The sequence below is a fragment of the Spea bombifrons genome, chromosome 4 (assembly GCF_027358695.1).
Source record: "Spea bombifrons isolate aSpeBom1 chromosome 4, aSpeBom1.2.pri, whole genome shotgun sequence".
Classification (NCBI taxonomy): Eukaryota; Metazoa; Chordata; class Amphibia; order Anura; family Pelobatidae; genus Spea; species Spea bombifrons.
Window position 1 is genome coordinate 112782329 of NC_071090.1, and position 26870 is coordinate 112809198.

Consider the following 26870-nt stretch of genomic DNA (forward strand, 5'->3'; position numbering starts at 1 on the left):
CTCCCCTCTCGCTGCTCTCTCCCCTCTCGCTGCTCTCTCTCCCCCTCTCGCTGCTCTCTCTCCCCCCTCTCGCTGCTCTCTCTCCCCTCTCGCTGCTCTGCTCTCTCCCCTCTCGCTGCTCTCTCCCCCCTCTCGCTGCTCTGCTCTCTCCCCTCTCGCTGCTCTCCCCCCTCTCGCTGCTCTGCTCTCCCACCTCTCGCTGCTCCCTCCTTCTCTGGGTGCTCCCCCAGCTTGCTCTCCCTGCGCCCTCCTTGCGCCCTCCCTCCCTGGATTGGGTCCATCGCCCTCCTCTGTTATGTTTCTCTGTCACTCCCTATTTCCAGAATCATAAGAAGATTCCGGACTCCGGTAAGTGATTAACACCACGAGCCCCCAGATCCCCCCCCCGCAAACAGCGACCGCCTGGGATTCCGAAGGGTTAAAAGACCAAGTTCTAAAAGAATATAACTCCATATAACTGTCCCTAAGACTCCTCCCATTACCCTATATAACTGCCCCAAGACTCCTCCCACTACTCCATATAACTGTCCCTAAGACTCCTCCCATTACCCTATATAACTGCCCCAAGACTCCTCCCATTACTCTATATAACAGTCCCTAAGCTCCTCCCATTACTCCATATAACTGTCCCTAAGACCACATATCACCGCCCCTAAATCATTGCCCACTACTCCGTATAACGGTCGTAAGACTCCGCCCATTACTACATATATAACGGCCCATAAGACTGGGCGCATTACTCTATATAATGTCCCTATGACTCCGCCCATTACGCCATGTAATCCATATTATAATGTCTACTATCCTCATTTGCATATGTGTTATTACCACCTGCTTTGTGTGTCGGATTCACAGAAAATTGCCGGTAAGAGCCAACGGCTTCGTTTTCTGCCTTGTTTTCCGTCTGCTGGAAAGACTCCAAACCACAATCACTTAACCACTTCTGCTGGGAGGCTGTTCCACTTATCTACCACGCTCTCAGTAAAGTAAAACGTTTTATTCTGGCACCTCCTCCTGTGTCCTCGCTCCTGCACTAACCTGCGTGTTACAGACTGAAGAGCCGTCCGCGCTCCTCCTCCAATGACAGGTAAAGGGGCCCCGGGAACTCGTGGGGGGTTTGGCCGTTTGGGTGTTTTCCGTGGGGGGTTTGGGTGTTTTCCGTGGGGGGGTTTGGGTGTTTCCGTGGGGGGGTTTGGCGGTTTGGGTGTTTTCTGTGGGGGGGGTTTGGGTGTTTCCGTGGGGGGTTTGGGTGTTTTCTGTGGGGGGTGTTGGCAGTTTGGGTGTTTCCGTGGGGGGGTTTGGGTGTTTTCCATGGGGGGGTTTGGCGGTTTGGGTGTTTTCCGTGGGCGGTTTGGGTGTTTTCCGTGGGGGAGTTTGGCGGTTTGGGTGTTTCCGTGGGGGTGGGGTTTGGGTGTTTCCGTGGGGGGGTTTGGGTGTTTCCGTGGGGGGGTTTGGGTGTTTTCCGTGGGGGGGGTTTGGGTGTTTCCGTGGGGGGTTTGGGTGTTTTCCGTGGAGGGGTTTGGCGGTTTGGGTGTTTCCGTGGGGGGTTTGGGTGTTTTCCGTGGGGGGGTTTGGGTGTTTCCGTGGGGGGGTTTGGGTGTTTTCCGTGGAGGGGGTTGGCGGTTTGGGTGTTTCCGTGGGGGGGTTTGGGTGTTTCCGTGGGGGGTTTGAGTGTTTTCCGTGGGGGGTTTGGGTGTTTCCGTGGGGGGTTTGGGTGTTTCTGTGGGGGGGTTTGGGTGTTTCCGTGGGGGGTTTGGGTGTTTCCGTGGGGGGTTTGAGTGTTTTCCGTGGGGGGTTTGGGTGTTTCCGTGGGGGGTTTGAGTGTTTTCCGTGGGGGGGTTTGGGTGTTTTCCGTGGAGGGGGTTGGCGGTTTGGGTGTTTCCGTGGGGGGTTTGAGTGTTTTCCGTGGGGGGTTTGGGTGTTTCTGTGGGGGGGTTTGGGTGTTTCCGTGGGGGGTTTGGGTGTTTCCGTGGGGGGTTTGAGTGTTTTCCGTGGGGGGTTTGGGTGTTTCCGTGGGGGGTTTGAGTGTTTTCCGTGGGGGGTTTGGGTGTTTCCGTGGGGGGGTTTGGGTGTTTCCGTGGGGGGTTTGGGTGTTTCCGTGGGGGGTTTGGGTGTTTTCCGTGGAGGGGTTTGGGTGTTTTCCGTGGGGGGGTTTGGGTGTTTCCGTGGGGGGGTTTGGGTGTTTCCGTGGGGGGGGTTGGGTGTTTCCGTGGGGGGTTTGGGTGTTTCCGTGGGGGGTTTGGGTGTTTCCGTGGGGGGTTGGGTGTTTCCGTGGGGGGTTTGGGTGTTTTCCGTGGAGGGGGTTGGCGGTTTGGGTGTTTCCGTGGGGGGTTTGAGTTTTTCCGTGGGGGGGTTTGGGTGTTTCCGTGGGGGGGTTTGGGTGTTTCCGTTGGGGGTTTGAGTGTTTTCCGTGGGGGGTTTGAGTTTTTCCGTGGGGGGGTTTGGGTGTTTTCTGTGGGGGGGTTTGGGTGTTTCCGTGGGGGGTTTGGGTGTTTCCGTGGGGGGGTTTGGGTGTTTTCCGTGGGGGGTTTGGGTGTTTTCCGTGGGGGGGTTTGGTGGTTTGGGTGTTTCCGTGGGGGGTTTGGGTGTTTTCTGTGGGGGGGGTTGGCGGTTTGGGTGTTTCCATGGGGGGTTTGAGTTTTTCCGTGGGGGTTTGGGTGTTTTCCGTGGGGGGGGTTGGGTGTTTTCCGTGGGGGGGTTTGAGTGTTTCGGTGGGGGGTTTGGGTGTTTTCCGTGGGGGGTTTGGGTGTTTCCGTGGGGGGGTTGGGTGTTTCCGTGGGGGGGTTTGGGTGTTTTCCGTGGGGGGGTTTGGGTGTTTCCTTGGGGGGGGGGTTGGGTGTTTCCGTGGGGGGTTTGGTTGTTTCCGTGGGGGGTTTGGGTGTTTTCCGTGGGGGTTTGGTTGTTTCCGTGGGGGGTTTGGTTGTTTCCGTGGGGGGTTTGGGTGTTTTCCGTGGGGGGGTTTGGGTGTTTCCGTGAGGGGGTTTGGGTGTTTTACGTGGGGGTTTGGTTGTTTCCGTGGGGGGTTTGGTTGTTTCCGTGGGGGGTTTGGGTGTTTCCGTGGGGGGGTTGGGTGTTTCCGTGGGGGGGTTGGGTGTTTCCGTGGGGGGGGTTGGGTGTTTTCCGTGGGGGGGTTTGGGTGTTTTCCGTGGGGGGGTTTGGGTGTCTTCTGTGGAAGGTGGAATCGCAAACAAAAATCTACATTTCGTTTTTTTTTGACAGAAAACGCATTTTTTTTGCAGATCTTGCGGACCTCCAGTCTAAACCCACCCAAGATGTACCTCCCAGTTATCAGACGATTGCCCCGTATGCTCCGCCGGACAGTTACCCTCCAACTGCCCCCCCTGCAGACAGTGGGCAACTAAAAGGGGTCCCACCAGGCCTGGAATACCTCACTCAGGTACCAGCTCCAAAAGGGGGGGTACATTTATTTCATACCCCAGGACAGAGATGTCTCCCGAGAGGAACTATGACATCATATGCCGTCATGTGATGTATGTGCTGGCGGGGTCGGGTTCTTCATTTATTTATTTTACTCACACGTAGCAACAGCCCCCGAACTTACCCCATAACGGCACCGCTGCACTGCCCCCCCATGTTTAACCCTTTGCTCTCCTCATTCTTATCTCCCTGAAGTCATGTGCAGATTTTCCTCTAGATGTTTCCCATCTCTGCCCCCCCAGGTATAATTACCCCCCATTTATAATTACCCCCCCAGGTATCATTACCCCCATCGCTCTTCACCTGGAGCGGCCCCCTCCCCCCCCATCCCGGTGATGCCGCCATATCCTGGGGCTATCCATCATCCTGTAATAGGGAGGGCTCTGCCGGTGAGCGTGGGCGCTGTGTGCAGCTGGGGGGACAGGTTAAATACGTGGGGCATAAGCACAGTGTTCAGGACTTTGCTGTCACATTCGGGCCTGTTGGCATGTATGCTATTTCTTGCTGTGAATATATTGTCTTCTCGTCTTCTTTCAGATAAACTACCTGACAGTGAAGGAGAAATGTAAGCGGCCTTAATACCCTCTCCCCACCCCCCCTTCTCACACTATCTACCCCCTCCCCACCCCCCCTTCTCACACTATCTACCCTCTCCCTACCCCCCCTTCTCACACTATCTACCCTCTCCCTACCCCCCTTCTCACACTATCTACCCTCTCCCTACCCCCCCTTCTCACACTATCATCTACCCTCTCCCTACCCCCTCTTCTCACGCTATCTACCCCCTCCCCACCCCCCCTTCTCACACTATCTACCCTCTCCCTACCCCCCTTCTCACACTATCTACCCTCTCCCTACCCCCCCTTCTCACACTATCATCTACCCTTTCCCTACCCCCTCTTCTCACACTATCTACCCTCTCCCTACCCCCCCTTCTCACACTATCTACCCTCTCCCTAGCCACTTTGGTCACTTACCCTGCAGCCCTGTGTGGGATCTGTCCCCCCCGGTTCCTCTACGCCCATGCCCTCACCCCCGCTATTGCTGCACTCCTGTTGCTTGGGTCGGTCTCGGTTATGACATCCATTTCATCATAACGAACGTTTGCCCTCGCTGGCATTTTGCCCCGGGACGGGGTGGGAGTCAGGCCAGGAATGACAAGCAAAAAAACGTCCCAATTCTGACTCTAGCAGGTGTTTGAGTCAAGAAGAGCAGGCCGCGAGGCATGAGCAGGGTCCGCAGGGGGGGAATGTGAGGGCAATTAATTAGCGATCAATGACTTAATGAAGAGACTTACGAGTCGCTGAAAAAATAAAAAAATACGCCCAGTTCTGAGTAAAAATCCCGAAACATGCAACTTTCTGCTTTACTTTCCGGAGTTTTGGGGATTTATCAGGTTCGTGGAGGGTTTGGGGTAACAGACCCACGTCTAGTGTGGACCCAGCCGACATGGGCTCCCGGCCACTGACCCCCCACCTTCCCCGTTCCTCCTCTCCACCTTCGCGTGTGACCTCCGCTCTCCTCGCGCTCCTAGTTAAGACCTCCCAGGGATGGGGACGTTCCTTCGAGATCCTCAACTCCAACGGGCAGCGAGTGTTTCAGGCCGACGAGAGCGTCCGCTGCTGCGGCCCCTTGTATGATGTGAAAATCCTGGATAATGGTGGAAATGGAGTGATGGATCTGACGGAGAACTGTGCCTGCGCCTGCACCAGAGAGGTGAGACCGTGTCTCATTCACCAGCCAGGACCAGCGAGGACCTCTGACTCTCCATCACTACATAGAGTGCTTTCTTTTAAAGGGTCTTCCGAATGGACAGATTCCCGGGGGCTCTTAGCCCAGTGGGCATGTTGTATCGACCTGTGTGTGTCAGTGTAGGGTGTTACGGTGAGTGGTGTCAAGGAGGGACAGGTGGGAGAGTGTGTGTATTTCGTGGAAGTGTGTAGTGCCAGCATGTGTGTAGGGTTAGTGGTGCGAGGGAGTTGAGGAGGGAGATGTAAGTGTGAGTGTGTAACATTAGCGTGAGTGCATGTCAGGGTTTGATGTTAATGTCAGGGATGAGTCTACGATTAGTGGAGTGAGGGAGAGGAAGGCGGGAGAGTGCATGTATTTATGTGTATGGTGTTAGCATGACTTTGTGTACGTTTGTGGTGTTAGCCCTTGTTTATGGTTGGTGGTTTTGCATTATTGTGAAGAACCCTGTCTGATCTTCACTGTTATTATTATTATTATATTTATGTGTACCCGGTTTGAATGTGGCTGCAGCTCCGGCCTTCAAAGAGACGATCCTATAATCTGGCTGAGGCTCTTAATCAGCCAGCACAGCCCTGTCTGCCCCGCCGGCCCCCGCACTACAGGTGGGGGAACCCATTGTATCCCTTAATCCCCTCACCTGATACATCCCCTGTATACTGATGGGATTTGTGAGGGGATGGGGGTGATGGGATTTGTGAGGGGATGTGGCTGATGGGATTTGTGAGGGGATGGGGGTGATGGGATTTGTGAGGGGATGGGGGTGATGGGATTTGTGAGGGGATGGGGGTGATGGGATTTGTGAGGGGATGGGGGTGATGGGATTTGTGAGGGGATGGGGGTGATGGGATTTGTGAGGGGATGTGGCTGATGGGATTTGTGAGGGGATGGGAGTGATGGGATTTGTGAGGGGATGTGGCTGATGGGATTTGTGAGGGGATGTGGCCGATGGGATTTGTGAGGGGATGTGGCTGATGGGATTTGTGAGGGGATGTGGCCGATGGGATTTGTGAGGGGATGGGGCTGATGGGATTTGTGAGGGGATGGGGGTGATGGGATTTGTGAGGGGATGTGGCTGATGGGATTTGTGAGGGGATGGGGGTGATGGGATTTGTGAGGGGATGGGGCTGATGGGATTTGTGAGGGGATGTGGCTGATGGGATTGGTGATGGGATGTGGCTGATGGGATTTGTGAGGGGATGTGGCCGATGGAATTTGTGAGGGGATGGGGCTGATGGGATTTGTGAGGGGATGGGGGTGATGGGATTTGTGAGGGGATGTGGCTGATGGGATTTGTGAGGGGATGGGGGTGATGGGATTTGTGAGGGGATGTGGCTGATGGGATTTGTGAGGGGATGGGGGTGATGGGATTTGTGAGGGGATGGGGGTGATGGGATTTGTGAGGGGATGGGGGTGATGGGATTTGTGAGGGGATGTGGCTGATGGGATTTGTGAGGGGATGGGAGTGATGGGATTTGTGAGGGGATGTGGCTGATGGGATTTGTGAGGGGATGTGGCCGATGGGATTTGTGAGGGGATGTGGCTGATGGGATTTGTGAGGGGATGTGGCCGATGGGATTTGTGAGGGGATGGGGCTGATGGGATTTGTGAGGGGATGGGGGTGATGGGATTTGTGAGGGGATGTGGCTGATGGGATTTGTGAGGGGATGGGGGTGATGGGATTTGTGAGGGGATGGGGCTGATGGGATTTGTGAGGGGATGTGGCTGATGGGATTGGTGATGGGATGTGGCTGATGGGATTTGTGAGGGGATGTGGCCGATGGAATTTGTGAGGGGATGGGGCTGATGGGATTTGTGAGGGGATGTGGCTGATGGGATTTGTGAGGGGATGGGGGTGATGGGATTTGTGAGGGGATGTGGCTGATGGGATTTGTGAGGGGATGGGGGTGATGGGATTTGTGAGAGGATGGGGGTGATGGGATTTGTGAGGGGATGGGGGTGATGGGATTTGTGAGGGGATGGGGGTGATGGGATTTGTGAGGGGATGTGGCTGATGGGATTGGTGATGGGATGTGGCTGATGGGATTTGTGAGGGGATGGGGGTGATGGGATTTGTGAGGGGATGTGGCTGATGGGATTTGTGAGGGGATGGGGGTGTTGGGATTTGTGAGGGGATGGGGTGATGGGATTTGTGAGGGGATGGGAGTGATGGGATTTGTGAGGGGATGTGGCTGATGGGATTTGTGAGGGGATGTGGTTGATGGGATTGGGGGTTGGGTTCGGTGCACAGTGAATGGAGATTGTATATAAGTCCTGTGTGTTTGTAATAAAGAGAGTTCTGTTTTAACCTCAAAGCATGAAGTTCTGTCTCATGATTGAGGGAAGTGCTGGTCTGTGACTGCTTTCTTCGGACAGCCACAGGCGCGTCCGCTTACTGGGAGAGGGAAGGAGCTGACGGGCGGATGTGTCCAGTCTGGGGCACAGGACTGTGAGGGGGGTATTGTCACGGCCAGGACTACTTGCCAAGCCGTGACTGTGTGGAGGGCGTGGGCATGAAGGGGTTAATAGCACCAGGCCTCTGGATTTACTAACTAGACCCCTTAACAGGGCATAAGTTACACCAAATTAACCCCCAAATCCTGCCTGTATCCCCCCAGGTAGTCTGCCACCACTCACGATTTTGATACCGGATTCGTGAGAAATCCGAATTAGAACCTTTATCTCTATATATATAACCCCCCCCCCGGGCCAACAACATATATATATATCCTGTAGAACTCAATAACAATACGGTAACGTATTATCCTCTCTTCGGGTTCGTGGATATCGATACTAGAGCCCAAAGACAGACTTAGATTATGAATATTTTAATAACAAAAATACAAAGATTACACAGTGCCAGAATTACAAAAAACAAGACATACAAAAGAAAAATAAAACAGCAAACAGTTCTTAAAAACAATAGGACTTAAACACAGGACCCTCACTCACGAGTTTCTCCAATACGCAGGACCCTCACTCACGAGTCTCTCCAATAAGTAGGCCTGTGGGAACTCCTTAAGTCCAGATGGTTTCTTATGATGTTGTTCCGATCAGAGTATATCATGGAGTTCTGCTTTGAGGTCTCTGCATTGTCCCTAAATCAGACTTTTGCAAGCAAACGCCCCTCTGACCACATGACCGATTATATGACACCATCCCCAAGAATCGGGTCCCATCTTTGATGTGCCAGTAAGTTATGGTGGGGTAAAGGTGATGGAAACCCCCCACTTAAGATAGGAATGGAATTCCTATAACTAAGGATCCTTATCAGTTAGGCCATGAATCACCACAGGGGTCCTTTGGGAAGATGACACCTCTAGCCAGAACAGATACAGAGGGCATTCACAAAGAAACACATTAAATCAACCTCAGATTAACTCATTGAATGCTTAAACAAAGAAACTAACCACCTCTGCTGGGTTACCCTTCCATTACGTTATATGAGTTAATCATGACAGGTATGTGTGGTGTTAGCGTGTGTTTATGGTTAGTGGCGTGTGGAGGATGTAAGTGTGTGGTGTAAGCGTGTGTTTATGGTTAGTGGTGTGTGGAGGATGTAAGTGTATGGTGTAAGCGTGTGTTTATGGTTAGTGGTGTGTGGAGGATGTAAGTGTATGGTGTTAGCGTGTGTGTATATGGTTAGTGGCGTGTGGAGGATGTAAGCGTGGTGGATGATGCGTAGTTTATAAGGTGAGATACCCGGGAATGCTCGTGTGCCGGCGTGTGCTCTGTGCTGTGCGGTCGTCTCGTGGGTAATTGATGCTGTTTCCCAACAGATGAAGGTCTGCGATATTTCGGGGGAGATCTTGGCGTTTGTCACCCTGCACTGGAACAACATGGTCACCCACCTATCGGTGAAGAACTCCGCGCAGAACGTCGTCCTGATGATCATCGGCCCCGGATTCCGAACCAATATCTTTGGGAATGTCAGCTTTGAGGTAAAAGGGTAGCTGGGAGTCTGCCCCTCCCCCTGCGGTGTAATACAGGGGGGCTATAGTCTGCCCCTCCCTTCCCCTGCAGTGTAATACAGGGGGCTATAGTCTGCCCCTCCCCCTGCGGTGTGATACGGGGGGCTATAGTCTGCCCCTCCCCCTGCGGTGTGATAAGGGGGGCTGTAGTCTGCTCATCCCCCTGTGGTGTGATACGGAGGGCTATAGTCTTCCCCTCCCCCTGCAGTGTGATATGGGGGGGCTATAGTCTGCCCATCCCACTGCGGCGTGATACGGCGTGATATAGTCTGCCCCTCCTCCTGTGAGGTTATATGGGGGCTATAGTCTGCCCCTCCCCTACAGGGAGGTGTCTTGCCCGCACACAGTAATTGGCTGTCTCTCTGTCTCAGGTGAAGTCTCATGACGAGCAGCACGTGGTGGGGATGATTAAGAATGAGAATGAGCAGTTTGTGGTCTCGTTTCCGTTAGACCTCGAGGTGACCATAAAAGCGGCGCTGCTGGGATCCTGCCTGTACCTGGTGAGACCCTCCCCCCGCTCAGTGTCCACACAGACCCCTCCCACGCACAGTGTGCATACAGACCCCTCCCCTAACAGTGTTCCACACCTCCCCCGCACAGTGTCCACACAGACCCCTCCCCCTAACAGTGTTCCGCACCTTCCGCACATTATAATACAATGTGTGTTATAATTATTATTTATATATCGCCGTCATACTCCGCAGCGCTGTACAATGTGTTATTATTATTTATATATCGCCGTCATACTCCGCAGCGCTGTACAATGTGTTATTATTTATATATCGCCGTCATACTCCGCAGCGCTGTACAATGTGTTATTATTATTATTTATATATCGCCGTCATACTCCGCAGCGCTGTACAATGTGTGTTATTATTATTATTTATATATCGCCGTCATACTCCGCAGCGCTGTACAATGTGTTATTATTATTATTTATATATTGCCGTCATACTCCGCAGCGCTGTACAATGTGTGTTATTATTATTTATATATCGCCGTCATACTCCGCAGCGCTGTACAATGTGTTATTATTATTATTTATATATCGCCGTCATACTCCGCAGCGCTGTACAATGTGTGTTATTATTATTATTTATATATCGCCGTCATACTCCGCAGCGCTGTACAATGTGTTATTATTATTTATATATCGCCGTCATACTCCGCAGCGCTGTACAATGTGTTATTATTATTATTTATATATCGCCGTCATACTCCGCAGCGCTGTACAATGTGTGTTATTATTATTTATATATCGCCGTCATACTCTGCAGCGCTGTACAATGTGTGTTATTATTATTTATATATCGCCGTCATACTCCGCAGCGCTGTACAATGTGTGTTATTATTATTTATATATCGCCGTCATACTCCGCAGCGCTGTACAATGTGTGTTATTATTATTATTTATATATCGCCATCATACTCCGCAGCGCTGTACAATGTGTTATTATTATTATTTATATATCGCTGTCATACTCCGCAGCGCTGTACAATGTGTTATTATTATTTATATATCGCCGTCATACTCCGCAGCGCTGTACAATGTGTGTTATTATTATTATTTATATATCGCCATCATACTCCGCAGTGCTGTACAATGTGTGTTATTATTATTATTTATATATCGCTGTCATACTCCGCAGCGCTGTACAATGTGTTATTATTATTATTTATATATCGCCGTCATACTCCGCAGCGCTGTACAATGTGTGTTATTATTATTTATATATCGCCGTCATACTCCGCAGCGCTGTACAATGTGTGTTATTATTATTTATATATCGCCGTCATACTCCGCAGCGCTGTACAATGTGTTATTATTATTATTTATATATCGCCGTCATACTCCGCAGCGCTGTACAATGTGTTATTATTATTATTTATATATCGCCGTCATACTCCGCAGCGCTGTACAATGTGTGTTATTATTATTTATATATCGCCGTCATACTCCGCAGCGCTGTACAATGTGTGTTATTATTATTTATATATCGCCGTCATACTCCGCAGCGCTGTACAATGTGTGTTATTATTATTTATATATCGCCGTCATACTCCGCAGCGCTGTACAATGTGTTATTATTATTATTTATATATCGCCGTCATACTCCGCAGCGCTGTACAATGTGTTATTGCTCTTACAGGACAGTCTAATTTACAAGAAGAGAAGTCAACTGGAAAGAAGAGCAAGGCACGCCAGACACTGATCATCCCTATGACATCACTGGCATCACAGCACATGATGTGCTGACATCATACTCAGCTTACGTTTATAAAGATCCAGCATACCGTATACTGTCTGTAAGCAGAGCTAGTACCTTATATACTGCATCTAACCAACACTATACACTCTATACATATCACATATTACATGCCCCCCAACTGTCCTGATTTAGGCCGTCCTGCCTATCCCTTCCTCTGTCTGTCTTTGCAGGGGCAGCGGAGGGGTGAGGCCAGGGACGGACTGGCCCACCGGGATACCTGGAAACGTCCCGGTGGGCCGGCGCCTAATGAAATCAAAGGGGCTCGCGTGCAAGCACCGCGGCGCCCAATGGCCGTGCCTCAGCTCTTCGTCCCACCCCTTTTAAGATGTGGGACGAAGTGCTGAGGCAGGGCCATTGGGCAGTGTGGTGCGTGCACGCCGGCCCCCTTAATTTCACGAACGCCGGCCTCCACCCGCTGCCCCCACCAGACACCAGGGAGTCAGAAGCAGTGGTAAGTCGTGGGGGGGGGGGTCAGAAGGCTTTTCTGGAGGCAGAGTGTCATATAGGGGGGTATAAGGCATTTCTGGGGGCAGAGTGTCAAGCCTGGGGGCAGATGTGCATAACTGGGGGGGCAGGTTGGCAAATAAAAGGAAATAAAAACAAAATTTACTCATTCACAGCTTTTCTTAAATATGAAAAAATAGTTTACATGAATGAATAAAGAAATAAAAGTTTCTTAGAAGAATATGGTGAGGAATAATGCGATCGCTGTTTTGTTCCACTGAATAAAATGGAACATTTCATCTAAAAATGTTTGCAGTAGCAAATGTTTTGATTCCAAAATCAAAGGGCAGTGTGTGTGTAAACTTATATGTATGCATATGTGTGAGTGTAAACTTATATGTATGTATATGTGTGTGTAAACTTATATGTATGCATATGTGTGTGTGTAAACTTATATGTATGCATATGTGTGTGTGTAAACTTATATGTATGCATATGTGTGTGTGTAAACTTATATGTATGCATATGTGTGTGTGTAAACTTATATGTATGTATATGTGTGTGTAAACTTATATGTATGTATATGTGTGTGTAAACTTATATGTATGTATATGTGTGTGTAAACTTATATGTATGTATATGTGTGTGTAAACTTATATGTATGTATATGTGTGTGTGTAAACTTATATTTATGTATATGTGTGTGTAAACTTATATGTATGTATATGTGTGAGTGTAAACTTATATGTATGTATATGTGTGTGTAAACTTATATGTATGTATATGTGTGTGTAAACTTATATGTATGTATATGTGTGGAAAGGTATATGTATGTATATGTGTGTGTGTAAACATATATGTATGTATATGTGTGTAAACTTATATGTATGTATATGTGTGTAAATGTATATGTATGTATATGTGTGTGCGTAAACTTATATGTATGTATATGTGTGTAAACTTATATGTATGTATATGTGTGTGTGTAAACTTTTATTTATGTATATGTGTGTGCGTAAACTTATATGTATGTATGTGTGTAAACTTATATGTATGTATATGTGTGTAAACTTATATGTATGTATATGTGTGTGTGTAAACTTTTTTTATGTATATGTGTGTGTAAACTTATATGTATGTATATGTGTGAGTGTAAACTTATATGTATGTATATGTGTGTGTAAACTTATATGTATGTATATGTGTGTAAATGTATATGTATGTATATGTGTGTAAACTTATATGTATGTATATGTGTGTAAACTTATATGTATGTATATGTGTGTGTGTAAACTTATATGTATGTATATGTGTGTGTAAACGTATATGTATGTATATGTGTGTATACTTATATGTATGTATATGTGTGTAAATGTATATGTATGTATATGTGTGTGTGTGTAAACTTATATGCATGTATATGTGTGTAAACGTATATGTATGTATATGTGTGTGTAAACTTATATGTATGTATATGTGTGTGTAAACTTATATGTATGTGTGTGTGTGTAAAAAGAGTTAAGCAATCAATGCTATAGTGTCAATACAGTAATACATCAGCGAGCCGAGTAGTTATCATTCCTCTAGCTGATTAATTCGCCACTCAGCAGGGGCTGGGAAACCCCTCAGAACATTCTTTTCGAAGAGCCACTCGTCTCGGATCCGTCCCGGGCTGCCCGTGAACGTCCCCACTAACACCTCAGGCGAGGCTGCGAAGTTTGTGGTCGCGGTCGTGGGTTTTTATAGCCATCGTGGGGACTTTTCCAGAATCTTCCAGAGGCCAGTGTCTTTACGCCGTGGGGTTATCTCTAGGTGGCTTCTGTTCTGTGGTGCAGGCTGGCCCTCCATCTTCTGACGCTGGCCGGGCACCGTAAACAGAGGTCCTTCGCCATGTTGTTCTTATGTGCCTGGGCATTTCCTTATCTATCACAGAGCTTTACACATACTGACACCCGACTCCTAATTCATAAGACATGTGACTATACTACACATACATACATACACATACATACCTATATACACACATACCTATATACACACATACATACATAAATACACACATACACAAATACATACACAAACATACACACATACATACCTATATACACACATACCTATATACACACATACATACATAAATACACACATACACAAATACATACACAAACATACACACATACATACACACATACCTACATACACAAATACATACACACATACATACATACATACATACATACATACACACATACCTTTATACACACATACATACATAAATATATACACAAACATACACACATACATACATACACACATACCTATATACACACATACATACATAAATACACACATACACAAATACATACACAAACATACACACATACATACACACATACCTACATACACAAATACATACACACATACATACATACATACATACACACATACCTTTATACACACATACATACATAAATATATACACAAACATACACACATACATACATACACACATACCTATATACACACATACATACATAAATACACACATACACAAATACATACACAAACATACACACATACATACACACATACATACATACACATACATACACATATATACATACATACACATACATACACACATACATACACATACATACACACACGTATACTCCCCGTTTTCTCTCTCATTTCTCCTTAGCTCTCCCCTTTCTCACTAGCATCTACCACCTTTTCTCCTGCCCCCCCATTCCCCCGACTCTGCTCCTGCCCCCCCATTTCCCCGGCTCTGCTGTTGCCCCCCAGTTCTCATCCTGCCCCTTCTCTCATTTTTCTGAATGAGCTCAGGCATTAACCCTTTCAGTCTTAGATAGAAAGCCCTTGATATAGGAGCTCTGGGGCAGGTTGCAGAAGTCACAGCGATCTCATTCCTGCATTTTCTGTACCAGATCCAAGAGGAAATGAGCAGCTGGCCGATCCAAAGGGTGTGTTATTGTGTTACATGGTACACTATCCCGTGTACTGGACACGCCTGTGTCTTTGTGATACCGTACATGTAATGTTAATAAGCTATACTTTACTGAGAGAGTGGTAGGTAAGTGGATCAGACTCCCAGCAGAGGTGGTAGAAGTGGTTTTACTGCACTATTACAGCACATTTACTGCATTTGTACTTCACTGTACTGCAGTTATTTTTGTATGGAAGTACAAATGCAATAAAGCTGCAGTACATTGAAGCACAACTGTAGGTTTGCAATATAAAAAAAAAGTGCGGTAAATGTGCAGTAAAAGTGCAGTATTGCAGTTTTTTCATGTCCAGAAAACTGCAGTAATTTTTTGTAAGGGATGGCTTCTTATGATAAGACCGTATAAGTCCTGCCATCAGAGCAGCCGGGCCTGAGGTTCTGGGTTTTATGGCAGCAGCACACGCAGGGTTTACACAAAACACGCCTAGAGGTGGCTGATTATGAATCCCCCGGGATTGTGCAACAACAGAAGGAACGTAAGAGCCGAGAGAGAGGAAGGAAACTAGAGAGACGAGAGACAACGGTAAGAGAGGCCAAGGAGCCGGTGCTGCCGCTGTCTGCGCTGTACCGTGTAGTAGTGTCACTTTGCAGGAGTATGGGAGGGGAGGTCAGTGCTGTGTATATGTGTTGTGGTGTAGTAGTGTGTGAGGGGAGGTGCTGTGTATATGTGTCGTGGTGTAGTAGTGTGTGAGGGGGAGGTCGGTGCTGTGTATATGTGTTGTGGTGTAGTAGTGTGTGAGGGGAGGTGTTGTGTATATGTGTTGTGGTGTAGTAGTGTGTGAGGGGAGGTCGGTGCTGTGTATATGTGTTGTGGTGTAGTAGTGTGTGAGGGGGAGGTTGGTGCTGTGTATATGTGTTGTGGTATAGTAGTGTGTGAGGTGAGGTCGGTGCTGTGTATATGTGTTGTGGTGTAGTAGTGTGTGAGGGGGAGGTCGGTGCTGTGTATATGTGTTGTGGTGTAGTAGTGTGTGAGGGGGAAGTGCTGTGTATATGTGTTGTGGTGTAGTAGTGTGTGAGGGGGAAGTGCTGTGTATATGTGTTGTGGTGTAGTAGTGTGTGAGGGGGAGGTCGGTGCTGTGTATATGTGTTGTGGTGTAGTAGTGTGTGAGGGGAGGTCGGCGCTGTGTATATGTGTTGTGGTGTAGTAGTGTGTGAGGGGGAGGTCGGTGCAGTGTATAAGTGTTGTGGTGTAGTAGTGTGTGAGGGGAGGTCGGTGCTGTGTATATGTGTTGTGGTGTAGTAGTGTGTGAGGGGGAGGTCGGTGCTGTGTATATGTGTTGTGGTGTAGTAGTGTGTGAGGGGAGGTCAGCGCTGTGTATATGTGTTGTGGTGTAGTAGTGTGTGAGGGGAGGTCGGTGCTGTGTATATGTGTTGTGGTGTAGTAGTGTGTGAGGGGGTTGGTGCTGTGTATATGTGTTGTGGTGTAGTAGAGTGTGAGGGGAGGTCGGTGCTGTGTATATATGTGTTGTGGTGTAGTAGAGTGTGAGGGGAGGTCGGCGCTGTGTATATGTGTTGTGGTGTAGTAGTGTGTGAGGGGAGGTTGGTGCTGTGTATATGTGTCGTGGTGTAGTAGTGTGTGAGGGGGAGGTCGGTGCTGTGTATATGTGTCGTTGTGTAGTAGTGTGTGAGGGGGAGGTCGGTGCTGTGTATATGTGTTGTGGTGTAGTAGTGTGTGAGGGGGAGGTGCTGTGTATATGTGTTGTGGTATAGTAGTGTGTGAGGTGAGGTCGGTGCTGTGTATATGTGTCGTGGTGTAGTAGTGTGTGAGGGGAGGTCGGTGCTGTGTATATGTGTTGTGGTGTAGTAGTGTGTGAGGGGGAGGTTGGTGCTGTGTATATGTGTCGTGGTGTAGTAGTGTGTGAGGGGGAGGCCGGTGCTGTGTATATGTGTTGTGGTGTAGTAGTGTGTGAGGGGAGGTCGGTGCTGTGTATATGTGTTGTGGTGTAGTAGTGTGTGAGGGGAGGTCGGTGCTGTGTATATGTGTTGTGGTGTAGTAGTGTGTGAGGGGGAGGTGCTGTGTATATGTGTTGTGGAGTAGTAGTGTGTAAGGGGGAGGTGCTGTGTATATGTGTTGTGGTGTAGTAGTGTGTGAGGGGAGGTCGGTGCTGTGTATATGTGTCGTGGTGTAGTAGTGTGTGAGAGGAGGTCAGTGCTGTGTATATGTGTCGTGGTGTAGTAGTGTGTGAGGGGAGGTCAGTGCTGTGTATATGTGTCGTGGTGTAGTAGTGTGTGAGGGGGAGGTTGGCACTGTGTATATGTGTCGTGGTGTAGTAGTGTGTGAGGGGAGGTCGGTGCTGTGTATATGTGTCGTGGTGTAGTAGTGTGTGAGGGGGAGGTGCTGTGTATATGTGTTGTGGTGTAGTAGTGTGTGAGGGGGAGGTCGGTGCTGTGTATATGTGTTGTGGTGTAGTAGTGTGCGAGGGGGAGGTGCTGTGTATATGTGTTGTGGTGTAGTAGTGTGTAAGGGGGAGGTCGGTGCTGTGTATATGTGTTGTGGTGTAGTAGTGTGTGAGGGGGAGGTGCTGTGTATATGTGTTGTGGTATAGTAGTGTGTGAGGTGAGGTCGGTGCTGTGTATATGTGTTGTGGTGTAGTAGTGTGTGAGGGGGAGGTCGGTGCTGTGTATATGTGTTGTGGTGTAATAGTGTGTGAGGGGAGGTCGGTGCTGTGTATATGTGTTGTGGTGTAGTAGTGTGTGAGGGGGAGGTCGGTGCTGTGTATATGTGTTGTGGTGTAGTAGTGTGTGAGGGGAGGTCGGTGCTGTGTATATGTGTTGTGGTGTAGTAGTGTGTGAGAGGAGGTCGGTGCTGTGTATATGTGTTGTGGTGTAGTAGTGTGTGAGGGGGAGGTCGGTGCTGTGTATATGTGTTGTGGTGTAGTAGTGTGTGAGGGGAGGTCGGTGCTGTGTATATGTGTTGTGGTGTAGTAGTGTGTGAGGGGAGGTCGGTGCTGTGTATATGTGTTGTGGTGTAGTAGTGTGTGAGGGGAGGTCGGTGCTGTGTATATGTGTTGTGGTGTAGTAGTGTGTGAGGGGAGGTCGGTGCTGTGTATATGTGTTGTGGTGTAGTAGTGTGTGAGGGGGAGGTGCTGTGTATATGTGTCGTGGTGTAGTAGTGTGTGAGGGGGAGGTCGGTGCTGTGTATATGTGTCGTGGTGTAGTAGTGTGTGAGGGGGAGGTGTTGTGTATATGTGTTGTGGTGTAGTAGTGTGTGAGAGGGAGGTCGGTGCTGTGTATATGTGTTGTGGTGTAGTAGTGTGTGAGGGGAGGTCGGTGCTGTGTATATGTGTTGTGGTGTAGTAGTGTGTGAAAGGGAGGTCGGTGCTGTGTATATGTGTTGTGGTATAGTAGTGTGTGAGGGGGAGGTCGGTGCTGTGTATATGTGTTGTGGTGTAGTAGTGTGTGAGGGGAGGTCGGTGCTGTGTATAAGTGTCGTGGTGTAGTAGTGTGTGAGGGGAGGTTGGTGCTGTGTATATGTGTCGTGGTGTAGTAGTGTGTGAGGGGAGGTTGGTGCTGTGTATATGTGTTGTGGTGTAGTAGTGTATGAGGGGAGGTCGGTGCTGTGTATATGTGTTGTGGTGTAGTAGTGTGTGAGGGGAGGTCAGTGCTGTGTATATGTGTTGTTGAGTAGTAGGGTGTGAGGGGGAGGTCGGTGCTGTGTATATGTGTTGCGGTGTAGTAGTGTGTGAGGGGGAGGTCGGTGCTGTGTATATGTGTTGTGGTGTAGTAGTGTGTGAGGGGAGGTCGGTGCTGTGTATATGTGTTGTGGTGTAGTAGTGTATGAGGGGAGGTCGGTGCTGTGTATATGTGTTGTGGTGTAGTAGTGTGTGAGGGGAGGTCGGTGCTGTGTATATGTGTTGTGGTGTAGTAGTGTGTGAGGGGAGGTGGGTGCTGTGTATATGTGTCGTGGTGTAGTAGTGTGTGAGGGGGAGGTCGGTGCTGTGTATATGTGTCGTGGTGTAGTAGTGTGTGAGGGGAGGTCGGTGCTGTGTATATGTGTCGCGGTGTAGTAGTGTGTGAGGGTGAGGTCGGTGCTGTGTATATGTGTTGTGGTGTAGTAGTGTGTGAGGGGAGGTCGGCTCTGTGTATATGTGTCGTGGTGTAGTAGTGTGTGAGGGGAGGTCGGTGCTGTGTATATGTGTCGTGGTGTAGTAGTGTGTGAGGGGAGGTGGGTGCTGTGTATATGTGTTGTGGTGTAGTAGTGTGTGAGGGGGAGGTGCTGTGTATATGTGTTGTGGTGTAGTAGTGTGTGAGGGGAGGTCGGTGCTATGTATACGTGTCGTGGTGTAGTAGTGTGTGAGGGGAGGTCGGTGCTGTGTATATGTGTTGTGGTGTAGTAGTGTGTGAGGGGGAGGTCGGTGCTGTGTATATGTGTTGTGGTGTAGTAGTGTGAGGGGGGGAGGTCGGTGGTGTGTATATGTGTTGTGGTGTAGTAGTGTGTGAGGGGGAGGTGCTGTGTATATGTGTTGTGGTGTAGTAGTGTGTGAGGGGGAGGTCGGTGCTGTGTATATGTGTTGTGGTGTAGTAGTGTGTGAGGGGAGGTGGGTGCTGTGTATATGTGTTGTGGTGTAGTAGTGTGTGAGGGGGAGGTGCTGTGTATATGTGTTGTGGTGTAGTAGTGTGTGAGGGGAGGTCGGTGCTGTGTATATGTGTTGTGGTGTAGTAGTGTGTGAGGGGAGGTCGGTGCTGTGTATATGTGTTGTGGTGTAGTAGTGTGTGAGGGGGAGGTCGGTGCTGTGTATATGTGTTGTGGTGTAGTAGTGTGTGAGGGGAGGTCGGTGCTGTGTATATGTGTTGTGGTGTAGTAGTGTGTGAGAGGAGGTCGGTGCTGTGTATATGTGTTGTGGTGTAGTAGTGTGTGAGGGGGAGGTCGGTGCTGTGTATATGTGTTGTGGTGTAGTAGTGTGTGAGGGGAGGTCGGTGCTGTGTATATGTGTTGTGGTGTAGTAGTGTGTGAGGGGAGGTCGGTGCTGTGTATATGTGTTGTGGTGTAGTAGTGTGTGAGGGGAGGTCGGTGCTGTGTATATGTGTTGTGGTGTAGTAGTGTGTGAGGGGAGGTCGGTGCTGTGTATATGTGTTGTGGTGTAGTAGTGTGTGAGGGGGAGGTGCTGTGTATATGTGTCGTGGTGTAGTAGTGTGTGAGGGGGAGGTCGGTGCTGTGTATATGTGTCGTGGTGTAGTAGTGTGTGAGGGGGAGGTGTTGTGTATATGTGTTGTGGTGTAGTAGTGTGTGAGAGGGAGGTCGGTGCTGTGTATATGTGTTGTGGTGTAGTAGTGTGTGAGGGGAGGTCGGTGCTGTGTATATGTGTTGTGGTGTAGTAGTGTGTGAAAGGGAGGTCGGTGCTGTGTATATGTGTTGTGGTATAGTAGTGTGTGAGGGGGAGGTCGGTGCTGTGTATATGTGTTGTGGTGTAGTAGTGTGTGAGGGGAGGTCGGTGCTGTGTATAAGTGTCGTGGTGTAGTAGTGTGTGAGGGGAGGTTGGTGCTGTGTATATGTGTCGTGGTGTAGTAGTGTGTGAGGGGAGGTTGGTGCTGTGTATATGTGTTGTGGTGTAGTAGTGTATGAGGGGAGGTCGGTGCTGTGTATATGTGTTGTGGTGTAGTAGTGTGTGAGGGGAGGTCAGTGCTGTGTATATGTGTTGTTGAGTAGTAGGGTGTGAGGGGGAGGTCGGTGCTGTGTATATGTGTTGCGGTGTAGTAGTGTGTGAGGGGGAGGTCGGTGCTGTGTATATGTGTTGTGGTGTAGTAGTGTGTGAGGGGAGGTCGGTGCTGTGTATATGTGTTGTGGTGTAGTAGTGTATGAGGGGAGGTCGGTGCTGTGTATATGTGTTGTGGTGTAGTAGTGTGTGAGGGGAGGTCGGTGCTGTGTATATGTGTTGTGGTGTAGTAGTGTGTGAGGGGAGGTGGGTGCTGTGTATATGTGTCGTGGTGTAGTAGTGTGTGAGGGGGAGGTCGGTGCTGTGTATATGTGTCGTGGTGTAGTAGTGTGTGAGGGGAGGTCGGTGCTGTGTATATGTGTCGCGGTGTAGTAGTGTGTGAGGGTGAGGTCGGTGCTGTGTATATGTGTTGTGGTGTAGTAGTGTGTGAGGGGAGGTCGGCTCTGTGTATATGTGTCGTGGTGTAGTAGTGTGTGAGGGGAGGTCGGTGCTGTGTATATGTGTCGTGGTGTAGTAGTGTGTGAGGGGAGGTGGGTGCTGTGTATATGTGTTGTGGTGTAGTAGTGTGTGAGGGGGAGGTGCTGTGTATATGTGTTGTGGTGTAGTAGTGTGTGAGGGGAGGTCGGTGCTATGTATACGTGTCGTGGTGTAGTAGTGTGTGAGGGGAGGTCGGTGCTGTGTATATGTGTTGTGGTGTAGTAGTGTGTGAGGGGGAGGTCGGTGCTGTGTATATGTGTTGTGGTGTAGTAGTGTGAGGGGGGGAGGTCGGTGGTGTGTATATGTGTTGTGGTGTAGTAGTGTGTGAGGGGGAGGTGCTGTGTATATGTGTTGTGGTGTAGTAGTGTGTGAGGGGGAGGTCGGTGCTGTGTATATGTGTTGTGGTGTAGTAGTGTGTGAGGGGAGGTGGGTGCTGTGTATATGTGTTGTGGTATAGTAGTGTGTGAGGGGGAGGTGCTGTGTATATGTGTTGTGGTGTAGTAGTGTGTGAGGGGAGGTCGGTGCTGTGTATATGTGTTGTGGTGTAGTAGTGTGTGAGGGGAGGTCGGTGCTGTGTATATGTGTTGTGGTGTAGTAGTCTGTGAGGGGGAGGTTGGCGCTGTGTATATGTGTTGTGGTGTAGTAGTGTGTGAGAGGAGGTCGGTGCTGTGTATATGTGTTGTGGTGTAGTAGTGTGTGAGGGGGAGGTCGGTGCTGTGTATATGTGTCGTGGTGTAGTAGTGTGTGAGGGGGAGGTCGGCGCTGTGTATATGTGTTGTGGTGTAGAAGTGTGTGAGGTGAGGTCGGTGCTGTGTATATGTGTTGTGGTGTAGTAGTGTGTGAGGGGGAGGTCGGTGCTGTGTATATGTGTTGTGGTGTAGTAGTGTGTGAGGGGGAGGTGCTGTGTATATGTGTCGTGGTGTAGTAGTGTGTGAGGGGAGGTCGGTGCTGTGTATATGTGTTGTGGTGTAGTAGTGTGTGAGGGGGAGGTGCTGTGTATATGTGTTGTGGTGTAGTAGTGTGTGACGGGGAGGTGCTGTGTATATGTGTCGCGGTGTAGTAGTGTCGCGGTGTAGTAGTAGTGTGTTTTTCTGTCTGGCAGGTGGCAGATCGTTATGGCGGGGGTCCCAGTAACACCACCAGGTCTTGAATGTCTTCTCCAGGTAAGATTCCACAGAGACCTTAAAGGAATTGAACTGCTAGCTGCGGAGGGGTAATTCTAGGCTAGCTGCGGAGGGGTAATTCTAGGCTACCTGCGGAGGGGTAATTTGGTAATTGTTGTCCATCCTTTGGAATGTATGAAGGAATCTTAGCACAGGAGTTAATTGGAGTGGAGGTCTCGCTCTGTAGGGTTCTCACAGGGGATAGGGGAGTCTCGCTTTGTGTGGTTCTCATTTTGTTGTAGGGGGTCTCACTCTGCAGGGTTCTCTCTGGGTGTGGGGGTCTCACTAGGAGTATGAGGGGGGTCTCATTCTGCAGGGTTCTCATTCAGACAGAGTCTCGGTTTGTGTGGTTCTCACTGGATGTGGGGGTCTCGCTCTGCAGGGTTCTCTCTGGGTGTGGGGTCTCACTAGGAGTATGTGGGGGGGATCTCGTTCTGCCGGGTTCTGATTGGTCTCTTTCTCTCTCGGCAGGTCGGTTCGGTGCGAGTTAAACAGACGCGTAAGTTCTACATCCTACACAGAAATAACAGCCTTTTTAACACGTAGTGATCCCACGTCACATGCGCAGAACACGCACAGAACACGTCTGTCCGGCCTCAGATCTGACTGGACACAGACTGAATATCATTTTCTGAATGTGCCGTATTCTAAAATATGCATTTATGGCTAAAAAAAAATTACAAAATGACATAGTCCCTAAAAATGTTTTTTTTGCCACAAAGCTTACAATTAGATTGTGAAAACAACCGCAGAATTTTGCCCCAGGTCTCGTACGATCCGGGTCTTTGGGGTAATTGATTTGACAGTTTGGTTTCTGTGAAGATCCTCGGGGGTGGGTCTTCTGTTCTCATTTTCTTTGATTGGCTAAAATCTGATTATTGAATTACCCTGCAGGTGACAGCATGTTCCAGAATTACTGCACCTATGATATATTGAGTGGGGACGGGCAGTTACTGTACAGGGCGGAGGAGGAAAGGGCCTGCTGTGGCCCCCGTTTCAATATTCACATCCGTGACCTTCAGGGATATGAAGTTCTTAATCTCCTTTTACCCTCCTCATTCTGTTCTTGGGAAACTCAGGTGAGAAGAGGTGCAACAAACGTGTTTTACTCGGGATGGAGACATAGAGAACATTTGATGTAAAGTCAGAAAGAGATGTGAGATGGGCACGCGGGCGTCTCATGGGTAGCTAGGAATCTTCTGGGAAGGGGATCACCTGAGAATGACTGACATGGGGCTAGGTGGGGAAAGTGAGATGGGGGTCACACGGGTCCCCTGGGAAGGTGAGATGGGGTCACACGGGTCCCCTGGGAAGGTGAGATGGGGTCACACGGGTCCCCTGGGAAGGTGAGATGGGGTCACACGGGTCCCCTGGGAAGGTGAGATGGGGTCACACGGGTCCCCTGGGAAGGTGAGATGGGGTCAAACACTTCTTACATGTCAGTGACACAGCTTGTTGTTGTTTTTAGATGCAGGTGCTCTCGGTCGCCGGGGGGATGCTATTGGGGTACATTGACAAAAATTGGGCAAGTATGACATCATCCTTCACACTCCTGACACCCCAGATGGAGCCGGTTTTGAAGGTGCGAGGTCCCGGCTGGGGAGCCGGCTTCATGAGTGATGCTCACTTCAAGGTAAGTACTGCTGCTAATACCACATCACAACATGGAGCCTTCTGATTGGATTATAGCATCGCTGCTAAGCGTACCAGCTCTGTGGGATAAGGGTATGAGCGTGTGTAGGTGTGAGCTCTGTGGGTTAAGGATACATGCGAGTGTCAGCTCTGTGGGGTAAGGGTACACGCGTGTGTGAGTGTCAGCTCTGTGGGATAAGGGTACACGTATGTGTGTGAGTCGGCTTTGTGGGTAAGGGTACACGCGTGTGTGAGAGTCGGCTCTGTCGGATAAGGGTACACGTGTGTGAGAGTCAACTCTGTGGGATAAGGGTACACGCGTGTGTGAGAGTGTTTTCCTTTTTTGCCATGGCTGTACATGCATGTTTTGCTGTGTGACATGCATGCTTTGGACATGTGTATACCTGTGTCACCCTCCAGATCACGCTGTACAAAGAAAACTCACCTTTTGGAGTCATCACACGTGTGTGGAAAGGCATGTTAAGCATCAACGACAGTTTCGAGATTCAGTTCCCTTTGGACCTGGACGTGAAGCTGAAGGCTCTGCTCGTGTCATGCGCCGTCTTCATTGTGAGTATCTGCTCTTCCTAATGCACCCCCTGGGGGGCCTGTGGTGGGGTAGGAACCTGCCATGTGATGCCACTAAATAGTAAGCGATCCTTTTTTAAGGGATGCCCAGTGGCCCCTGCTGCCCAAAAAGAAAGCCCTTAATATGTATCCTTAAGAAGCTGCAGCCCCAGAGCCCCAGCGCTCACTCCACTTTGTGGGGGTCACTGGCCTCAAAGTGAATGGGAATTCTTATCCGCAGCAGGGGAGAGGCAACTGCATGGGGGGGGTGAGGTTAGCGCGGCGTATGTTTGAAGCGTATGAGTAACGAGTATTACCGCGCTCTTATTAGATCTCTCTCTCCACTGCAGGATTTCTTATATTATGAGCGGAACAGAGACCAAAATAATTGAGCCCAACGCGGCAGGTGAGTGAATGGAAGAAGAAACTAATGAGGGGATGTTAGGGGCCACATGCGGACCCCGGCGGAACGATTGTATATGAAAAATAAAATTAGATTCCAGGATTTGCATAAAGTACGGTAATACGTTTACGATTGGAACTGAGATTGGTTCTTTTTGAAAATGCCCCCCTTTCCCATAGAATGGTTATTTCCAAACAGTGAATCCCCGCCCACTTTGCTTCACTGCAAACCACTGTATCGATGATGAGAGATTTATTGGATTAAAGGAAGCCACACGAAATGTGATTAATAAAATCCGTCCATTCTTTTCTCTCCATTGCAGAACGTGGAGGAAGTACCCGACCAATCGGATTTCAGTCCTTTTATCGGCAGATGGCACGTGGCACGCCGTGGCCTCCTCTTTACGCGTCTGGTTATAGCGGCTTCCATATATTTTTATATTTCACAGATCTTACTATTTATTACGTGTGCGAATATATGTAATAACATACGTGTCAGTGTCTGGTGTGTTCTGTGCAGGCGTGGGGGCCGGGATGGCGAGGGCTGTGAAAGCCCTGATTAGCTTTCTGGGCGCGAGAATGAAACCGGCTGCGGTTATCACCGGAATTACCGTAAATAATGGATTTGCCAGAAATTCTATATATTTAATCCGTTTCGGGGTTTATTTGCTTCTTATGTGTGGTACTTTTCCCATATTTCCCAGCATGCATCTGTCAGCCTCTCCAGGGTATTCCACGTGTAAATGTTGGTGGTATAGTGAGCCCCAGATGCCCTAAACTAAAACAAGGGGCGACATGATCCGGCTATGATTATGTTAGAGGCTAGATCTGGTATTTTATGAGGTAAAGATAGGGTTAAAATAGTGGGGGTGACAGGAAGTGTAGGTAGGCTATATAAGGAGTGGGTTTTAGTCAGGGCTTCCTTTTGTTTTGGACAGAGAAGTGGAAGACTTTCCCGCCTTTTTGAGGTTGCTTGCATTGGGGCCTTGCAGGTGGCGGGGAACCGAGGTACCAGTGGTGATTACCGAGGGTGTTTTTACCTGGTTAAGTTAGTTTGGTTAAGTTACCTGGTTAAGTTAGTTTGGTTAAGTTACCTGGTTAAATTAGTTTGGTTAAGTTTCCTGGTTAAGTTACCTGGTTAAGTTACCTATCACGGTAACCCCATGAGGCTGAGGACACATGGGGGTAGATTTGAGTTTGAGGGGGGACACTGATGGATTCCTGGGGAGACTCCCTGCCTGTCTAGCCCACTCTTATGTCTAAGTAACCATGTGCTCATTGGGGGGCACAGGGTGACCGGTGAACCCTGTCTGGTATGCTGTAACCAGACTCCCATGAACTAGCCGGCTATGGGGACTCTATATGGCCGGAAAGGCTCCATAGGCCTGACTGGGACCTAGCCGCTAATCCATGGAACTGTATGGGGATGACCGCTGACAATTGGAACTGCGTCACTCTTTTGGGGTTACATTGAGATCGTTACGGAGCTGGTTACGGAGAGGGAGCTCGTTTGGGAACCTTGGTTTTATTACCAATTTTTATGACTGGTGTTTACCAGCCGCGGCTATGGAACTCTAGCCTGGCTACCGTGCGGACTATTCCCTGTCGCTCAGGGTCCCGAGGTCGGATCAAATAGCTTTTTGGACCATAACATCCTCGGACCCTGAGCTCCCCATTGGTACCCTGGGATTGACGCCGCTCCGTCTGGATCACCCTGAAATAGTGACTCTTTGTCATTGGGCATTGCTGGCCATAGAGCTGTATGGAGGCGCCAGGCTGTCTGGCAGTTGATGGGATTTTATTCCTCATCGAATTATGTTGTCTGTATAAATATCTGTTCTGTCTTCAATAAAGTCAGTGCCTGTTTTAGCTCCATACGAGTTCTGTTTTGTTATTGGGGTGAGTCTCGCTGCTGTCTTGTTATTGGGGTGAGTCTCGCTGCTGTCTTGTTATTGGAGTGAGTCTCGCTGCTGTTTTGTTATTGGGGTGAGTCTCGCTGCTGTCTTGTTATTGGAGTGAGTCTCGCTGCTGTCTTGTTATTGGAGTGAGTCTCGCTGCTGTCTTGTTATTGGGGTGAG

General features: G+C 49.2%; 2 protein-coding genes across 3 annotated transcripts in view; both read left to right on the forward strand.

The window, feature by feature from the left end:
• Positions 1 to 1043: 1043 nt before the first annotated feature.
• Positions 1044 to 11554, forward strand: LOC128491834 (phospholipid scramblase 2-like). The gene is made up of 7 exons (XM_053464172.1): positions 1044 to 1087; positions 3240 to 3397; positions 3976 to 4003; positions 4973 to 5154; positions 8967 to 9128; positions 9530 to 9658; positions 11309 to 11554. The coding sequence occupies exons 1-7, from the start codon at positions 1081 to 1083 to the stop codon at positions 11369 to 11371; spliced, it is 729 nt and encodes a 242-aa protein (XP_053320147.1). The 5' UTR covers positions 1044 to 1080; the 3' UTR covers positions 11372 to 11554.
• Positions 11555 to 15407: 3853 nt separating this feature from the next.
• LOC128492292 (phospholipid scramblase 3-like) overlaps positions 15408 to 26870 on the forward strand; it is a 45606-nt gene continuing 34143 nt past the window's right edge. The window contains exons 1-8 of one of the 2 annotated variants that reach the window (XM_053464795.1): positions 15408 to 15420; positions 22131 to 22191; positions 22663 to 22690; positions 23086 to 23270; positions 23660 to 23824; positions 24244 to 24393; positions 24741 to 24796; positions 25116 to 25284. In XM_053464795.1, the coding sequence (XP_053320770.1) occupies positions 22144 to 22191; positions 22663 to 22690; positions 23086 to 23270; positions 23660 to 23824; positions 24244 to 24393; positions 24741 to 24782 (618 nt within the window). In that variant the 5' untranslated portion in view covers positions 15408 to 15420; positions 22131 to 22143 and the 3' untranslated portion in view covers positions 24783 to 24796; positions 25116 to 25284. Of the gene's footprint in view, positions 15421 to 22111; positions 22192 to 22662; positions 22691 to 23085; positions 23271 to 23659; positions 23825 to 24243; positions 24394 to 24740; positions 24797 to 25115; positions 25285 to 26870 lie in introns of those variants that run through there. The other variant, XM_053464796.1, reaches the window with a different exon arrangement.

Coding starts and splice junctions, on each gene's coding strand:
- LOC128491834 (XM_053464172.1), top strand. Junction 4,004..4,972: donor CCTGACAGTGAAGGAGAAAT/GTAAGCGGCCTT, acceptor TCGCGCTCCTAG/TTAAGACCTCCCAGGGATGG. Junction 9,659..11,308: donor TGGGATCCTGCCTGTACCTG/GTGAGACCCTCC, acceptor TTGCTCTTACAG/GACAGTCTAATTTACAAGAA.